Source organism: Triturus cristatus, chromosome 7, assembly GCF_964204655.1.
Source record: "Triturus cristatus chromosome 7, aTriCri1.1, whole genome shotgun sequence".
In the NCBI taxonomy this organism is placed as follows: Eukaryota; Metazoa; Chordata; class Amphibia; order Caudata; family Salamandridae; genus Triturus; species Triturus cristatus.
The window spans coordinates 1,835,757,141-1,835,777,381 of record NC_140590.1 but is presented as its reverse complement, the minus strand read 5'-3'; the positions used below and the strand labels follow the sequence as shown (position 1 = coordinate 1,835,777,381).

At 44.4% G+C, this 20,241-nt stretch overlaps 1 protein-coding gene across 4 annotated transcripts in view; it reads left to right on the top strand.

Moving 5' to 3' along the window:
• KEL (Kell metallo-endopeptidase (Kell blood group)) overlaps positions 1-19,715 on the top strand; it is a 543,196-nt gene extending 523,481 nt beyond the window's left edge. For all 4 annotated transcript variants that reach the window (XM_085620172.1, XM_085620170.1, XM_085620169.1 and 1 more), the window contains 3 exons: positions 496-659; positions 9,751-9,846; positions 14,158-19,715. In XM_085620172.1, coding sequence (XP_085476298.1) covers positions 496-659; positions 9,751-9,846; positions 14,158-14,334 — 437 coding nt within the window. In that variant the 3' untranslated portion in view covers positions 14,335-19,715. The remainder of the gene's footprint in view (positions 1-495; positions 660-9,750; positions 9,847-14,157) is intronic.
• Positions 19,716-20,241: the final 526 nt, after the last annotated feature.

Sequence of the window (20,241 nt, the reverse complement as noted above, 5' to 3'; positions counted from 1 at the left end):
CCTACCTCTCCCATCACTGCTCTGCTTTATGCTTGTCTTTGGCTCTGTTCAAGGCTCTGCAGCGTTTTGGCGAGGGTCCCACTATCAAAATACCACATGCTTACATTCATGCATACATTCATAGCTATTATTTTCCACAAAAAGTACTTTCTAAACCGTATGCTGATCACGCGCGTTGGTTTTGTTCGAACTTTAGAAACAAAGTAAAATAAAATAGACTTAAGTTGACACAAAAATGCTCACCAATTATATATTTCTTGGCTGACATTGGAACGTTTTATTGTTGTCTTTCTGTTGAAACCTACACAGCTCTAAAGCACAAATTAAAAATGTTTGCAAAATGAAAATTATAATTTTGGAAAAAGTTTAAAATGTAACTCTTCTCCACTAAGAAATATAATTATGAGTGATGGCAAGGAAGGGGGTGTGCTGCACCTCTGCATCCTCTCATAACTGTTCACCATTTGTATGTTTTTCTTTTTCTGAATGTCACAGTGCCTCATGCCTCCATGAGTGGAGATGGAACTGTGTTGCAAGAGGGGCTGCTGTGCATGGAAGAGCAGTATAACGGCTACACACTGCAGAACATGACCGTTAACGGCACCGTCACACTACTAGAGAACATGGCGGACTGCGGTGGTCTGGTCATCGCTCAACAGGTAACCGTACTCACTTACATTTTAACAACAGGAAAGTAAAGATTCTGTTACTTTAAAAAAATATTCTCTGATCATTTACATTATAGCAAAAACTTTGTAATTACAAGTTATGCGTCTTCTCCCACTGTAGATACACAGTGCTGATATTCAGTGTTTTCCCGCAGTATAGAATTTAAAACATATGGTAACGCTTCTTCCTTAAAATTACCTCCCCGCGGGTCTAAAACACAATAATACATTTTTGTATTTTCCTGCTTTTCTAATTTTTAGCCCTGTTATCTAGGACCAACAGTAAGTATTGCCTGACCCTCCATCTTTTGTGCGTACCTGCTATAGAGCTCCCTCCCACCGGCACAAACATCGATAGTCACAATCCACAGAGCAGTTAAACTGCATTAAAACTATTGCTGCCTGTTACCATGTACCCTTGTAGAATATCAACACAGGATGAGAGTTATAGGGGCATATGTACAAGCCCCTATCGCCACCACAACGTCACTTTTACCAATGTTGTGGTGGCGATAAGGGCTGCGCCTTATGTACACGGCAGCGTTAAGCCACTTAACGTGGCTTAACGCTGCCTTGTACATAAGGCCTACTTTCACGCTATGCTTAGCGTGAAAGGGGTGGGCAGTGGGTGTTGCGGTGGGCGTTCCACTGCAACACCCATTCATTTTGACGCTGCCCCCAATGTACAAGGGTGGCGTACAAAGAAGGCAGCGCCAAAATTAAGACCAGGTAAATTCTGGTCTTAAGTTGGTAAAACAAGGAGAAATGCATAAATTATCCTTGTTTTTGCTTTTTCATGTGTGCTACCTTGTGCAATAAAAATGCCATTTTGTCACTTTCATGTGACAGCACACATGAAAGTGACAGAATGGCATTTTAGGATTGTTTATGTGCAGGAAGAGGCACCTTCCTAAACATAAACAATTCTCCCCTGCACACAGACACCCTTGCGCTATGATGCAAGGGTGCCAGCGTTGGCACTAAGTTGCTAAACCTAGCGCCATCGCAGGGGGAGACACAAGGCTGCACCACATTGTTGTAAATATGGTGCAGCCTTGCATTTCAGAAGTGGAGGAGAGAGGCGTTAAGCCTGGAAGGCTAACGCCTCTCTCCGCCACTTCATTGTACATATGGCCCATAGTTTCTAAAATAGAAGATGAGACTTCCTGGAACAGCAGCTTCAAAGTATTCAATGGAGACCATAGAGTCTTCTGTAGAAATGGATGCCTCCTAGAACAGCAGCTTCCCAGCATTCCATGGAGACCATATAGTCCTCGATAGAAATGGATACCTCCTAGAACAGCAGCTTTCCAGCATTCCATGGAGACCATATAGTCCTCGATAGAAATGGATACCTCCAAGAACAGCAGCTTTCCAGCATTCCATGGAGACCATAGAGTCCTCTATAGAAATTGATGCCTCCTAGAACAGCAGCTTCCCGGCATCCCATGGAGACCATAGAGTCTCCAGTAGAAATGGATGCCTCATAGAACAGCAGCTTCCCGGCATCCCATGGAGACCATAGAGTCTCCAGTAGAAATGGATGCCTCATAGAACAGCAGCTTCCCAGCATCCCATGGAGACCATAGAGTCTTCTGTAGAAATGGATGTCTCCTAGAACAGCAGCTTCCCAGCATCCCATGGAGACCATACCGTTTTATGTAGAAATGGATGCCTCCTAGAACAGCAGCTTCCTAGCATCCCATTGAGACCATAGAGTCTTCAGTAGAAATGGATGCCTCATAGAACAGCAGCTTCCCAGTGTCCCATGGAGACCATATAGTCTTCAGTAGAAATGGATGTCTCCTAGAATAGCAGCTTCCCAGCATCCCATGGAGACCATAGAGTCTTCTGTAGAAATGGATGTCTCCTAGAACAGCAGCTTCCCAGCATCCCATGGAGACCATACCGTTTTATGTAGAAATGGATGCCTCCTAGAACAGCAGCTTCCTAGCATCCCATTGAGACCATAGAGTCTTCAGTAGAAATGGATGCCTCATAGAACAGCAGCTTCCCAGTGTCCCATGGAGACCATATAGTCTTCAGTAGAAATGGATGTCTCCTAGAATAGCAGCTTCCCAGCATTCCATGGAGACCATAGAGTCCTCTATAGAAATGGATGCCTCCTAGAACAGCAGCTTCCCGGCATCCCATGGAGACTATAGAGTCTTCAGTAGAAATGGATGCCTCCTAGAACAGCAGCTTCGCAGTATCCCGTGGAGACCATAGTCAAGTCAAGTCAAAGATAGCTTTATTCGATTTTAAAATTAAAATCATAAAAGCACAATTAATAAAACATGATTAAAAGCACAATCAAATTACATACAGGTTATATTCATCATAAGAAAAAAGGAATGGCAGAGATAAAAAAGAAGAAAACATTAAAAGTTAATCCAGGGTTGATCTGCATCTAATTACAAATTTTAGAAACTTAGAAACAGCACTAATTGTTAGTTCGTCATCTAACAGGAGTAGCTTTAAGTACGCAGGTCTGCAGCGTCTTAGGCCCCAGTACTTAAGAAGGGGAATCAGGTATTTCTTTCTTCCCCAGGCATAATACTTGCAAAAGAAAATACAATGTATCGAAGATTGCAGAGCAATGTCGTCGCAGGGGCAATTGATTAATTTTAAAGACCAATCATTTCTGGCTGGAAATGTTATCAACCTATGATAAGTACCAGTTCTCAATCGCGATAGCAGCATTCTGTCATATGCTGGGTAATCAGGGGACAGGTAAAGCTGTAAGCCGGGGCTCTGAGCAAGTGCATTATATTGAGTTACTGATGTCTTAGTCCTCTCCTCGAGGCATCTTTTGTTCTCGAGGAAAGCAAGGCAACTTATCTTAAAAGCCTTTCTAGAGATCAGAGATAGCGAAGAGGGATTATCAAAAAAAGGTTCATGCCCCATGTTAGTCATGAACTCCTTTACATAAGAGATCCAATAAATATCTTTCCATCTCTCTAATTTAAGGCAGTCACTCAGAATGGTTCTATTAAAAACGGTTGCTTCTGAGGTCCATATCTTATGCCATAGGAGTAATGGATTGATTTTAATGAGGTCCGAAATATAGACCAAATCCAATTCCCTGTGGCATATATATGTGGAGGTCGATTTAGGGACCGCTAGCAGATAGCGTAGGAAAGTGTTTTCTTTTACTTGGATTTCCTGTGAATCTGCGATGCCCCATATGCCAGATCCATATAAAGCAATTGATGTGCATTTGGCCTTATAGATGTCTAATAAAATACGTACAGGTCTGCCTCCTAATTTATTGGCAAACTGTCTGATTGCTCCTAACGAACGGGCAAATGCAAGACTCCTGGCCCTAATTGCTGCTTTCCAAGTACCTTTTTGATTAAAAACAATCCCCAGGTATGAAAAAAAGCTAGTAAGTTCTATCTTAGACTTGTCAATAAAAGTCTTACAAGAGAGTTTATTCTTTGACGAGCAGCACATGGTAAAGGTTTTCCCTATGTTTATTTTTAAACCCCTAGAACTCATAAAAAAAGAAAAGCTGGTCAAAGCCTTTTGAAGACCCAGCTGAGTTCTGGCCATGATGACTGCATCGTCAGCATATAATAAAATGGGAACTGGGGTGCCGTCAATTTGAGGATAATCTAGCTCTTGTTTAATTAAAAATTCTGCCACTTCATTAATATACAGGTTAAAAAGAAATAGAATAGCAGCTTCCCAGCATCCCATGGAGACCATAGAGTCTTCTGTAGAAATGGATGTCTCCTAGAACAGCAGCTTCCCAGCATCCCATGGAGACCATACCGTTTTATGTAGAAATGGATGCCTCCTAGAACAGCAGCTTCCTAGCATCCCATTGAGACCATAGAGTCTTCAGTAGAAATGGATGCCTCATAGAACAGCAGCTTCCCAGTGTCCCATGGAGACCATATAGTCTTCAGTAGAAATGGATGTCTCCTAGAATAGCAGCTTCCCAGCATTCCATGGAGACCATAGAGTCCTCTATAGAAATGGATGCCTCCTAGAACAGCAGCTTCCCGGCATCCCATGGAGACTATAGAGTCTTCAGTAGAAATGGATGCCTCCTAGAACAGCAGCTTCGCAGTATCCCGTGGAGACCATAGAGTCTTCTGTAGAAATGGATGCCTCATAGAACTGCAGATTCCCAGCATTCCATGGAGACCATAGAGTCTTCTGTAGAAATGGATTCCTCCTAGAACAGCAGATTACCAACATTCCAGGGATACCATATAGACTATCATTGAATCACATACAAACACCAGCATGGTACTTTATCTAACAGGATCTTGACAAATACGGAGGCTATAAAGACTGCATTAAAATGAAATTCAGTCATGTGCACACTGTTTTTAAATCCCGGAGAAGCCACGCCTTGACTGCAGATCATGGAGACTACATCTGAACCTCATTCCCACCAACACCGATCCTCTTCAGGACATTATCTCCAAGAGTTTCAGATTAAATCTTGAACTCAGCCACAAGACATACTACATTAACTCAAAAAGGTCCTCTAGTCCACACAGAGCTAAAATCAGAAGAGAACCCGAACACACATTAATCAATTGTTCATTGTTTATCTTTTCCCACAAGGGGTTTAGATTTAATAATGTGGAATACTCAATGATCCGAGAGGGCCAAGTGGATTCTCTATTTCACAAGGAGGGTTCACTCTCTCACCTGTGAGGACCATTAAAACTAATGTTGATGAAGATGGACAGAACCAATGTCCAGTCTAGGTGAGAACTTCACCAGAATTTAGTTAGGTTGTCTGTGTTGCTTGGACTTCACATATATAACACCTTACACTTGAAAGTTTTTAACGTGTAAGTTCTCTGTCCATGTCCCCGCTGTATTCGATTGGATGCTGTGTTTAGATGTACTGTGCTTTATAGTGTAGTGCTTAGAAGCATTAGCTATACAAGTGCTCACAAATAAAAATAGCTAAGAAAATAACGCAACACAGGAAACCCGTCCCATATCACCTGGCATCTCCGGCAGTTCATCTGTCACCACCTACTCCACAAGCTGGTCTAAGCACCCAGCAGATGGATTTCTCTTTTGACCCTCTCACTGTGGATTTCTTCCTAAATGTCTCAGTATTCGTCGAACTGGCCATGCCCCTTGCCCTGATACTGAAAGAGGTTTTGATTTGTATTTATTTATTTTGGAATTACTAATATGCAACACCACAAGCTCATTCACCTCTCGCTTCAAAGCCCAATAGACTCTAGGTTGTAAGCCTGCACCTTGGACACGCTCTCTTTGGAAGTGAACTTGTTTAATTGTTATATCACATTGTAGTGAAGATTGTAAAGTATAACATGGTCTTTCAACTTAGCTGAAATACCCAATGGACAGTCAACTCGGGGATCTATTCCAAAACAATTCCCTAAAAGGATGGCAAAAGTTTGTAACACCATTATGTTGGAAGATGATACCAATGCCGTGTCACCCACTTAATAATACCACAGTCCTTTGAAATCCACTGTTTATTTGGTATTCAGTGAAATTCAATGTGCAAACCCTACAATGGTATTATAGAGAAATACGTAGAACAGAACAGTACATTTTCCACCAAGTCAGTGATAATTATATTTGCAATAAAACAATCTTGATGCAGCGGTTGATGCCTTGATTAAATGTCCTTTCTGAGGCCAGTTCCCAATCTTATAAACCTCTTGGAATATTTGTAGTGAACATTGAACTTTATCCACATAAACTATATTAGAAATCATCAAAATGACTCCCTCAAAATGTTTATCTCATTAGATGTCTTATCCTGTAACAGATCTCCAAAGGTCAAGTGTCCCTCTTTCTTGAAATCTGTAAAACCATTCCCATAAATGGACCAAATGGAAACCCAGCTGATCCTTTCCCTCACCAATGAATCCTCAACCACCAGAACCAGCTTCCACAGTGGAATGAAGGCCGTCGTGACATGGATGAAAGCCAGCTGCCTCAAGCTCAACTCGGACAAGACAGAAGTTCTCATCCTGGGACCAATCGCTTCAGCCTGAGATGGCTCCTGGTGGCCAGCCGCTCTTGGTGCCCCCCACAACCCCGACGGACCATGCATGCAACTTTGTCATCATACTGGACTTTTCTCTCATTATGGACCACCAAATCAATGCCGTTTCCTCAGCCTGCTCCACATGCCCTGCCTGCTCTGAAAGACTTTTAAATGGATCCCCACAGAATCCAGAAGGTCGGTCACCCACACACTAATCAACAGCAGACTCGACTACGGCAACACACTCTGCGCCGGTGTCACATTAAAGCAGCTCAGGAAACTACAGTACGCCCAAAATGCCATCGCCAGACTGGTCCTTGACAAACCCAGCTGCAGCCACATCATGCAACAGCTCCAACAACCCCACTGGCTCCCAGTCAACAAACAATAGGGTCACTTTAAAACTTCTCACTCAGGCCTGCAAAGCCCTACACAAAGAAGGATCAGCATACCTGAACCACGGCCTCACATTCCATGTACCCACCAGACAACTCCAGTCCTCCCAACTTGCCCTCGCCTCCATCCCCAGGATCTACCGGGCAGGCGTAAGGAAAGTAGCAATAACAGAGGTTATCGCTACTTTGCTTGTCGCTCTGCAGGTTAGCGTGCCCATTGATAATTGGAGAAATGTCGCTTAGCGACATTTCTCCAGTTATGTCAGGGCAGGAACGCCCACTTTGTATCTCATTAGAGATGCAAAGCTGGGCGTTCAGAATACAGGCGCTAATGCAAGATTTCACGCGATAGCGTGACCTTGCTGATTTGGCGATAAAATTATAGCCGCTTTTCGTCCAAAAACGGACGCAAAAGCGGCGATAATTTTTTATCGCCTCGTTGATGATATGCCCCGACATGACCAGAACCGTAGCAAGAGCGTTGTCCTATCTCGCCGCCAAGACATGGCACTCCCTGCCCCTCAGGAAATCAGCGTCAATTACCCAATTGGGGGAGGACCTCAAGACCTGGCTTTTCGAATGATCCTCCACCGAGTCCAACCAGCAGCTCCTGCCATGCCCGCAGCGCCTTGAGACCCTCATGGGTGAGTAGCCACGCTTTACATGCCCCTGATTGATTAGTTCATGGCCCGTTCCAAGGCCAGTGCTGGTGCCGAGGCCGGTGCCTGTGCTGATGCCAGTGCCGGTGCATGTGCATGTGCCAGTGACAGTGCCGGTGCCAAGGCCAGTGCCAGTGCTGATGCCAGTGCATGTGCCAGTGACAGTGACAGTGCCAGTCCCGGTGCCACTGCCAGTGCCAATGGAACGGCTTCCTAGCAGGGAAGACCATCTCAAGTTTCTTTCCATCCAGCAATCCTCCCAGCAGCAAAGTTCTGAAAGTGCTGCAGTTTGGCAGAGCTGCTTCTATGAGCTGCAGACATAGTTCATTACAATAGGCCAAAGGGGCAGCATGTTATCAAACAGAAACCCTATGAGATGTGGCACCTGTCACTTTAATAAGGGCGTTTCATATTCATAATGCACTTTAATTAGTACTTTTATATGGCCTCAGAGATGACCTTAGCTATGACCTAATAGATGCATGCCTATGTAGGGTATTGAGGACGTTGCCTTTGGCTATATTTTCTGCACACTACTCTTAGGTGTGCTCACTGCCCCTGTATAAGTGCTTAAATCATGCCCACAAACCATGCTCTGAAATGTGGAGGTCATGACCCCTAGCCATGTCTTGTGCCCCTGTTTGTGCCAGTCACGAGGCAAAAAGGCATGTCATGTGTCCATTTCATTCAGATATGGCATGTTCCCTCTTCCTACTCCACACAGAGTAAGGCTGGAGTCCCAGTTGCCAATGTTTGATGCTACTGTATGTGGGTGTGTGCACCACGGGCCATCCTCGAGCTCCCTATCTCGCGCTCCCTACGTCAGTGCTTAATTTGTAAAAAGCATAAGTGCCAGGGCCCTTACCAGGAGGCCAGGGCAGCTTTCACCACACATTGCCCCTGCCATGCTACCAATGATAGTAACAACACAACTACTAACCATCACACTCCTACAACTGTGACAATTCGGAATATTTCAGGCCGCTAAAGATATAAGAATAGCTTAGCTGACAGATAATACTCGATTTTAATGTATATTGAATTAATAATTACCTGTTGTTGTGGTCATCTCTAAATTATCCAGACAGTGTCACCTGGTAGCAGACTGTCACAAGCTCCACTGTTGAAAATGAAGTGCCAGTGACGAGCACCGGAAACCAAAGGCTCAAATTAAGCACTGCCCTCTCCCCTGAGTAAAGTGCCAATGGTGTCTGCAGTGGTGAAGCCTGGCGTGTCCCCTCCTTACGCGGACTCATCTGTAGACAGGAGGCAACCCTTGGAGACCCGGCAGTCTCCCTTTAAATGCTTTGGACTCAGGGAATCCGCCTGCCTTGATTTTGGGAACTATGAACATTCATTTCTTAAAATGCTCTGGTGATTTCACCCACTTTAGCTAAAAGTTACTTTTCATATCTATGCTTCACTGGAATGTAGTCTTCTCCATGTTTTACTACTGAAGATGCAACCGAAGGGCCAGTGCTGGGAATATCTGTGCTCCATCCTTGCCCTCTTTTACCTGTTCATACTCAGAGTTGTTTATCCATCCATTCATCCTCACTCGAGTTCACTCATTAACCAATGCATCTGCCCATCCTTATTTATCCATCCATAAGTCAATCACTGATCTTCCTATATATATATATTCACTCATTTAGTTATACCATTTCATTCATTTTTCTATTGACTATGCCTTCAATGACTCATTCATCTGCCCATGCACTCACTTGTCCATCCAAACACCGACTCATTGACTCATTCTCACTCACTCACCTACCACACATAATCATACACACAATCTCGTCTAAGCACTTTTCACATATAAAACAACCAGAGCTATTGGCTTTACCAGTGCTTGATTCTTATGTGGACAACCTGGAAATCTTCCAGGAACTGGCTATCCTGATTTATGTTAATTTATACCATGTGCCCTATATTCAATGCCCGTACTATTGTCTTCCTTCCTTCCACTTCCTCTGCTTAACATGTTTCATCTCCCCCACCCCAACCCCTTTACCCCCCTGCAGGCCTATGAGTCCTGGCTGAAGAAACAGAAGCAGGAGACAGTCTTACCTCGGATTGGTTTCACTCACAGCCAGCTGTTTTACGCCAGCTTCGCTCAGGTAACCCACAGCGGCTCCATCTGTGGTGTCTGTCTTCCTTTGTACTGGTTTGTTGACTTGTGTTGATCTTTAGGCAGCATCCGTCCCTAAAGAGAGGTAAAGTCCTTGGCAAGGTCCATGAGGGTTTGTTTGCAGATCAACAACTTCCCTTTGGTCAATGAACCCTTCTCGACCCCCTTCAGGGGTGTGCGGTGTCATGAGGATAAGTTGCATCGGGGTGCAGAGTTGTGTGGTTACTTGTTGCACAAAGAGTTTCTTGTGCCCTGAGTGTTCCCACGTCCTGTATGTCTGGAATGCTGACAGGGAATGATGGAATAGAATGTTGGTGTCTGGACTGGACTGGGAGATAGGACTTTAGCAGGGAGGATGAGCCTCTGACAGGACTTACCTGCTGTTGCTGTGACCCATGGGCCCTACAGGTATTTTGAACTAAGGGCCAGATATACTAACATTAGGAATACTGACTTCCTAATTGGGATTATCTCTGAAATGCAATTCGGAAATTGGAATTCCTAATGTATGAAATATTTTACTCCCAAATAGCGATTCCTAGTGGGTCACAAATCAACCTACCTCATGAATTTCAATGAGGTAGGTCGCAATTTGCGACCCATTCGGAATTGATGCTATCACAGGGATGGTGGCCTGCTGGGATCAACAGATTGTCATGTCTACGATTGCTTTTAATAAAGCCATTTTTTTTAATGCATATGCGTTTAAAAAGAAAAATATGAGTCCACCCCTTGCTCTTAAAAGATAGTTTTTCAACATTATCACTTGCGAATGGGCTATCACTACTTTTAAAATTGTAGTAAAATATTACTGTTTTACAACCCGAAATTAGGTTGCAAAACAGTAATATATACACCAATATAGTATTTGGGAGGGACACTTAAAATACGCCCCTTCAACATACTGAATCGCAATTGCAAAATGCGATTCGGTAACAAGTTACTGAATCACATTTTGCATTTTGTACATTTCAAAAAGGTTTTTTTTGGTCACAAACGGCCTTATTCCGCGAATCGGGCCATTGCTTTGTACAGCTGGCCCTTACATCCTTCCCGAGTGGCTCCAGACACTTGTATGAGGACTCCGCCCTCAAACTACAACCAAATTGTTAAAAATATTTGGTGTGACTTGAATGCCATTGAAATGTGTGAGTGTCTTATGACCTTGGTGCCTAGACAAAGATTTCCATTGGCTTGTCTGGCTCACTATGGCCACAGCTTTGAGACTTATTGTACTCCGACCCCATCTTCATCACTGGTGTACAAAACAGGTGTGTAAAACTGCAATTCCACCGGCAAAGTTTTAGCAAAGGTGACGTGTGTAAGACTTCACCTGTGAGCTGCAATTTCTACTGTTTGCAAATAATGTACCATCAAAAATATTTCGTGTGAAAATTCTCCTGCTAAAAGAGTGTTTTTTTAGAGTAATTTCCCACAAAATCTCCTTTTTTGGAATGTTATTCGACAAAACTTTTATTTTAATACCTCAAACTTCAGAACCTTCATAGACTTGAATTTCTCTCACATATTGTCCTTTTATTAGCAAAGAGCTAAACCTTCCTAGCTCACCTTCTTTTATTTTTATCTACAAGAGAGCGCGATGCAGGAGTTGGTGGCATGGGGAGTATCTTTTTTATTTTTTAAGTCTTGTAGATTCAGATTCCAGAGCTGGTTCTTGTCATCTGCATTTGGCAAACTATTGACAATCATAAACAGAAGAGGCCCCTTTCCATGTGTGACATAACGACGCCTGGGCTTCACCCACAAGGTTCATCATTTTTTATTTAAAACAAGGCACATCTCTAAAGTGGGAGAGGAAAATTGTTGGGGTGACTTCTAAAAAAGGTAGGGTCAGCTTTTTTTTAAAAAGCAGTTTGACTGCTTATCGGACAGTTGGATGGAGATTGGATTAGCATAGAGACATACTGATTTTGGGTAGATGAGTGATGCTGACACTGGTGGAAGGGCCACAACGGGCCCCAGCGAGAAGTACCTGCTAAAGCAAAGGGCAGATTCGTCTTCTGTGTTATGTGAAATGTGTGTATGGTCTTCATTCTTTACAAAGAAAAGCCCTCATGGGGATCCTAAAATAAGCCATTACAAATGATGTCTCTTTCAGACAGTCCAGGTGCCAGATACTGGGGGTGCCTACAGCGGGCAGCCATTTTGGAATTATTTCATTCCAAAATGGCTGCCTGTTGTTAGAGCCCCCAATGTCTAGCACGGGCAGGAGCAATATTTAGATTTATTTTGATGGCATCAGTACTGGCAGGGAAAAAGATCAAAAGTCCGCTCCCAGCTGGCAGAAGCATTTTCAAAGCTCCTATCCGCTGGGAGAGTACTTGGTGTTTCCTCCCCTTTGGTAGGAAATTCAAAAATGCTCCCGACAAGTGAAAGCAAACACAGGTTACCCCGCCCACACTGCTGCAAGCGACAAAACTGCTATCCAGTACTTAATTTGTAAAAAGATAAGTGCCAAGGCTCTCGTCAGGAGGCCACTGCAGCTTGCACTACACATTGCCCCTGCCATGCTGCCAATGATAGTCACAACACAAATACTAAATATCACACTCCTCTAAGTGTGAAATTTCAGACTATTCTAGTCCCCCAAAGCTTTAAGAATGGCTTGGGCGCCAGTTAGGTCATTTTTATTGTATATTGAATTAATAATTGACTGTTGTTATGTTCATCCCTAAATTAGTCAGACAGTGCCACCTTGTGGCAGACTGTCACAAGCACTGGTGTTAACAATTAAGTGCCGAGCACCGGAAACCACCGGCTCAAATTAAGCACTGCTGCTATGTCCCCATGGTGGGCTCCCTGGGACATAGCTCCTGAGCCAGCCCTAGGGGATAAGGTTATCGGGCAATTAAAGGCTTAGGGACGGAGGCCGCATGGCCTTCCTCCCTTAAAGTGATCAGCCTTAGGAGTGGTCTCCACAGGGCTGTATATGCCTCGGGGAGGCGGGGGCACCTGCCCCACCATTATGTAAAATGTCGGCCCTGGGGTGTCTCTGCGCCCACGTCGGTAATATGGGGCAGGCACGGAGGCAAAGTGATTTTCCCATTTGCATGGGGGGGGAATGCTCTCTCATGATAGTGCTGGTGCTACATGTACAGCAGCCCTATCCGTATTACAGAAGGGGACGTACAAACATCTGCGGCCACTTATGTAATACCAACGTGCCCCAGGGTTGCACAAAATGGGCGCACACAACTGTTGCGAACCCAGCGCACAGTGTATGATACGGCCCCTTGTGTCCAACATATCTATTTGTGTGGATTTTGCACTAAAAGGAAAATCTACATGCGTACATTGTGAAAATATATGTTTTTCACCCTAAACGTTTTGTTTTGTCCCTTTGAAAATATTTCTTCTTTATGCGGCACCTTTTGTCATACAAGTCCATGAAATGAAGAGGTGTGGGTTTTCCCTTTGTGTGCTGGAAATAACCCTTAGACCTGCCTATCAGAGGAAATTTGTGTGTTTCCAGGTTGTGAAACTGGCTGTAAAATGTCAGTGAGTACTAGTGAGTCTGTAGGTTTTCACTGCATTTTGCATGACTCCGCCCACCATGATGACCCATTACCCCCTCAAAACCTAAAACTGGCAGATTTTCTTTCAGCGTAAACGCACCTTGTGTTTCCAAAGTTCCATTAATCCCGATTCTGTGAATCGAATTGTGGAACTTTGAAATACAAATAGCATTTTTGGGCACCTAAGTCACTCTTTGATGTTCAGCTTGTGATTTGGATTCAAATCATCCAATGGAAATGTGATCATTTATGTTTTTTGAAATGTAAAAATGATAGTGTGACAATGTCGTACCATAAATAATGTGCGCCTCTCCAAACATTGCTTGTGCACACACTTCTGTTTGCACAGATGCAACCGCATTTCTGAGATTCGTGAGCCTGAGCACCAGAGCTCTTGTGTTCAGGACAGATGGGCACGCAACAGAGTTTCATCTGTTCATATTTAACGAAACTGGTCCAATCCGGCAATATAGTTAAATGCAAACAGATATGTTTTTATTTAGTTTTCTGGTTTTTTTAAACATATTTTCTGTTTGAAATAACTAAATAAAATGCGAACCAACTTATGAAAATGTGATTTGAGCATCTTGACTGGCCGTGAGCGTGCTCAAACTTTACACGTCATCTTTATATTCATATATGTTTGAAGTTTTGCGGGGACACATTTCCGTGTTTAGCGTCTGTCGTTTACCTGGTCCAACGAGGACATCGTGTGGCCAATGTTGGAACTGCTAACCGAGCTGTGCTTTTCTGTTCCTTTTCAGTCCATGTGTGGAAGGCAGAGCCTGGAGAGACTTCGCAGCTTCCTGAGCAGGGACCGGCACAGCCCGAACCCAGTGCGCGTGCGCGGAGCCATCAGCAACAGTGACAACTTCCACATCTCCTTCCAGTGCCCCCGGGGCTCGCCCATGAATCCTGAGCAGAGGTGCCAGATGTGGTGAAGGCAGCAGAACTGGATCAGGGCACATGAGCAGCCTGGGCGGTCCTAGCAGGACAGGCTCTTTCAAAACACAAACATGCACTGACCTTTCACTGACCACGGCACGTGCAAAGCAGCCGTTCGGTCACCGGCCACCCAGATTGCAAGCCCAGCTCCTGGCAAGTTGTGTGGCTCGCAGGGCCAAAACTCTTCACAAAGGCCCTGGTTCTCAGCAGTGTGTCTGATCAGATGGGAACATCTCAGTAGCCTGGCGGGAGCGAGGAACTGGAAACAATTGTCCTGGGGCGTAGCTTGGGGGGGGGGGGGGGGTTACACCCCCCTCACCTCTCCCAATAAATACATGTTCTGATTAGTTGGGTACAGGTGCTTTCAGTCGGGTATGGTGAGCTGTCTGTCGGATTTCGTCAGGAATTCTTACATACACAGGGAAAAAAATTCACACACAATTTCCCTTTCTCTGTTTTGAAAGTCCACAAAAATGTTGGTTATTTTACAAACTATCGTGTTTTCTCTCACTTAGCACCATCACCAATCCGCATTCCTCTCCCTTGCCACGGCCTCGTGAGCCCCTCTCGTGTGCCCTGCTTGTTGTATAATGTGTTTTAACATTATGTGGCAGCGTGGCTGTTAATCTGATGCTCACAACCACCAATCTTTCTGACCAAGCTTCGCCACTACAATCGTATGCCCGTGAAGAAGTTCAGTGCTACCTTGAGGGTCCTGACAATGTCGCGATATGGCTTTGTTAGAGCCCTGTCAGGAGGGGAGGCTGGAAGGAAGCAGATGGCCAGGTCTGTGCGTAGAGAGAGGCGGTGCCATCTGCAGCAGAGCCCTTGTGGACACAGCTTCATTTATACTGCTCTGTTTTTATGCACTGGGAACTCCTGGGACTTGCCAAAACTCAGGGCCTTTGTCCTGAAGAAGGCACAATTGCCTCAGTTGATGCCAGGTTGTTGCCACAAATATGTGCCAATGTGTCCTTCGCTGAGAGGGCGCAGAAGGTGGTCCGGCCAAGTTCACAGACAGAACGTGGAACACAATGGCATTAACCGGCTGTTCTTTTTAAAGTAATCAATTTCAAGAATCTGCAGTGTGTGCTAAAGAGAGCGACTGAGCTCAGGGTTTATTCTTATGGTAGAAATATCAAATAAGGACTCTGTTAACAAAACTTGACTTCTTCGCTTGTGCTTTGAATTGCGCCATGTGGTTTACAAGGATCTGCAATATTTGCATATGTTACATTGTTTAAAGTGCCGGCAGTGGGGACTAGTCCGATTAGTATCTCATGACCTGCTTCCTGGTGAGAAGTGCTGCTACTGTCCATTTCAAGCACGTCAGGCCTACAGGGAAGTACTGCCACTACAGAGAACCCCGGTACTTTACACTACTAGTAAAGCCGCTCGGGAGGGACGGTGCTCTCCATTATGTTTCAGGCCGGCTGTTAAGAAGAATCATTGCTGCCCCACGGGAAGGGTAACTTACCTTCTGAACAGTGCAAGTTCTGCCCCACAAGAAGGATCATTTCCCCACGGAGGAGTGCAAGTGCTACCCGACTAGAAGGGTAGCTTCCCCAATGAGCCCCGCAAAGTGCCGCTCCACTGGAAGGTTAACGTTCCTACTGAACAGTGCAAATGCTGCCCTACTAGAAGGAAACATTCCCCAGTGAGTACTGTAAAGTGCTGCCCCTCAGGAAGGGTAACTTATCTACTGAACAGTGCACGTTCTGCCCCATTAGAAGGATAATTTCCCTACTGAACAGTGCAAGTGCTACCTGACTAGAAGGATAGCTTCCTCAGTGAGCACTGCAAAGTGCTGCCCCACTAGAAGGGTAACCCACCTACTGAATAGTGCGAGGGCTGCCCCACTAAAAAGGTAACCTCTTCAGTGAGCACTGCAAAGTGCTGATCCAGTAGAAGGATAACTTCCCCAGTGAGCACTGCAAGTGCTGCTCCAGTAAAAGGATAACATAAAAACAGTGAGCAATGCAAATTGCTGGTCAGGTAGGATACGTCCCCAGTGAGCACTGCAAGTGCTACCCCTCTAGAAGGATAACTTCCCCAGTGAGCACTGCAAACTGCTGCCGCATTCGAAGGATAATCTCCCTACTGAACAGTGCAAGTGCTGACTCACTAGAAGGATAACTTCCCCAGTGAGCAATGTAAGTGCTGCCCCTCTAGGAGGATACCTTCCCCAGTTAGCACTGCAAGTGCTACCCCTCTAGAAGGATAACTTCCCTAGTGAGCACTGCAAACTGCCGCCCAACTTGAAGGATAATTTCATTACTGAACAGTGCCAGTACTGTCCTATTTGAAGAATAACATACCTAGTGAGCACTGCAAAGTGCTGCCCCACTAGAAGCATAGCTTCCACAGTGACCATGCAAAGTGCTGCTCCGGTAGAAGGGTAACTTCCCCAGTGAGCACTGCAAGTGCTGCCCCAGTAGAAGGATAACTTCCCCAGTGAACAGTGCAAGTGCCACTCCCATTGAAGGATAACTTCCCCAGTGAGCACTGCAAAGTGCTGCCCTACTAGAAGGATGATATCTCTACTGAACAGTGCAAGTGCTGCCTCACTAGAAGGATAACTTCCACAGTTAGCACTGTAAATTGCTTCTCTGGTAAAGGGACACTTCCCCAGTGAGCACTGCAAGCGCTGCTCCCTTAAAATGATAACTTCCCAAGTGAACACTACAAGTGCTACTCTCATAGAAGGATAACTTACTCAGTGAGCACTGCAAAGTGCTGCCCTACTGGATGGATAATATCCGTAGTGTGTGCAAGTGCGAGCCTACTAGAAGCATAACTTCCCCAGTGACCACTGCAAAGTGCTGCCCCACTAGAAGGATAATATCCCTTCTGAATATTGAGAAGCATAACTTCCCCAGTGAGCACTGCAAAGTGCTTCTCTACTAGATGGATAATATCCCTACTCTGTGAAAGTGCTGCCCCACTAGAAAGATGACTTCTCCAGTGACCACTGTAAATGGTGTCACAGTAAGAGGATACGTTCGCCACTGAAAAATGCTAGTTCTGTCACAACAAGTTATAGCCACTGTGCTGAATGTTGATAGCTTTGTCTATTACGCGTATTACAGGCCTGCTGAGGAGAGGTGTATGTTAGGTAAGGTAATGTTATATTAGGTTATTCTGTGTTATGTTAGGTTTTTATGTGTTATGTCATGTCATTTCATGTTATATCCTGTGTTATGTTAGGTTATGCCGTGTTATCTTAGATTTTGTTGAGATAGGGTATGTCAGGTTTGTTTGGACCTGTGTTAGGTTATGCTGTGTTATGTTATGTTGCGCTGGGTTATGTTATGTCTTATAGAGTTTACAATTATTCTTTTGCTCATCATGGCATTAGGTCAGCACTAAAAGTAATGCAAGCATTGGCAATGCCAATAGGTCTGGCTTTATAGGAATGTTGTAAGGTAATGTGAAGCATTGCAAGCAAATGGTATGGGAATAGATATTTCTTTGTATCAAAGCAAAGAACCGCATAATTGTATAGTGGAGAGTAAAAGGTTAGCTGACAGTTGTACTGACAAGCCAGGCCTAAAAATCAATGTAGGTGAATGACTGCCTCCTCCCATCTGTGCTGCTGGTAGAAAAAAACAAAAAAAAAACATGAATGACCTACTTATTTAAGACATATTAATATCATTCCAATGTCATGTGTGTGACCCTGAAAGTTCAAGCTTAGGGAGCTGGATAAATTAACAAAATGCTCACAGCTGTGTGAAGGCAAGCACTATTTTTGTGGAAGCGCACACCTTATGCCCAATCAAAACTTGTACTCCTGTCTCTCAACATGTGGGCGGAACCAAAGTCCCTCTCTAATGATGCTCACATAACTATCAGGCGACTGCTGTGCTGTCAAGCCATACCATAAAAAACAGAGAGAGAACAGTTCATCTGTGAGGAGCAAAGTATTTAGTGATTTTCTAAAGGCATTATGATTGCAGTTGGGAAAAGGACAAAAAAGTGAATAATGATGGCCTTTCGGCTTCCAGCCCCAAGCCTGCTCATTTTGGGCAAAACCAGAAAACAAACAGAAGACGAGCAGAGTATCTGTGCAGAATTGTAAACTGTGGAGGATAAAAAGGGTTTGCACAAAGGCAGGACTATTGCATAAGGTTTTAAATGTAGCCCTCTTGGCAATCAGAAGGCAGTGGCGGTGATTTAGATGTTGTGAACTAGAAGTATGATGTGGATGCCCTAAGAAAGACTGGTGGCCAAGTACCAAGCCTGGTGGCCAGGTTTTGGGTAAGTCGGACTTTCTTAAACTGACACTTGGGGCACGTCAGATGATCAATCTGTTGCAATAATCCAGTTGTGAGCGAACTATTGCACGGATTGCCACAAAGAGGGAAAAGGATGGCAGGAATGGCAATATTTTCCGAAGCCTAAGATAATAAAAATAGTGACCTGTCACTCCGTCCCACAGACCCTTGACCATTTTTTCTTTTTTTGTCCATCATATGCAGACCATCAGAAAAACGGGTTAATGCCTGCCTGTCGTCTACTATCTTTTGCTTGCCCTGTTGATGCTTTACGCATTTTTAAGACGGATACCACCAGGTGGCTTGTTTTTACTATTTCGAGGTATTTACTCTTTGCCTGGTGGAAGAGGTCAATATATGACTATGTACACCACCAGGTTGTGGAGCCCTTACTTGGATACCGGGGAACAGATTCATGGATTTTTCAAATCTCAGTTTTTATTGGAATATGGAAATCGTCTCCTTTTAAGTATTTTTATAAATTCAGGAACTTATGGAAAATACCAACATTGTTAGTGGCATGTGATAGCTCGCTTTTTAATTGTTTTTATCATGTAATGAAATGAATTGTTTTACTGTTTTATGGTTAGAAATGTTATGATGTAAATGATCATACTTTTGATCAAATTAATAAATATAAAACAGAGAGAATGAGCTTTGCTATTTGACCCGAGCAGCCTTGATTATCCTTTGGAAATAGGCCACCAGTCCTGAGACCAGGTAGATGAGGAGCCCCCCACAACCAGAACATCAGTCTTTTCAGAATTACTTAATAATGTTATATTATAAGTACTCAACCTGGGTGAGGCGAGTCATGTATGAGTAGTGGTGGCCCTGTTGGTTTCTTAGGTACCAGCTGCTTGTACCCTGACCTACCCACTCCACTATTAGGTCAACTCACTGTTCTAACAGTGGCGGGTTCTCATCACTGAAGCGTTCATTTTGGGATGCAAGTAGGGGTGGGCGGAATCGGAGGAATTTGGTAACTGCATCACTCTTGCAATGCGGAATTGCTAATAAAATTCTGCCACTCCACCGGCGGAATAAAACTGCAGTGGTTTTTAATTAAACAGGGCTGGGAGAGGGAGCCGTCCCTCTATGTTTAAAAAACACTGCAGATAAAGTTTAATCTGCATTGCTTTTCAAACATAGAGGGACGGCTCCCTCTTCCAGCCCTGTTTAAACCACTGAACAGCAGGGCATACTCCTTGGTGCCCTCACGGGCACCAAGGGGTAAGCACTGCAGTGCACTGGCGTGAATGTAATGTAAGGGCACCCAGGGGCATGACTGCACTGTGCATACTCCAAAGCATACTCCTCTGTGCCCTTACATAAGTATGTAAATGCACCAGGGGGTATACACTGCACTGCACTGGAGTGGAAGCACCTGAGTACCCCTACATACTTATGCAAGGGCACTAAGGGGTATGCACTGCACAGCACATACTCCAGTACATATCCCTCTGTGCCCTTACATAAGTGTGTAAAGGCATCAAAGGGTGTGCAATGCACTGCAGTGCCCTTACATAAGAATGTAAGGTTGCTGAGTGGTATGCACAGCAGTGCATACTCCTTGGTGACCTTACCTAAGTATATAAGGGCACCGAGGGATATGCACTGGAGTGG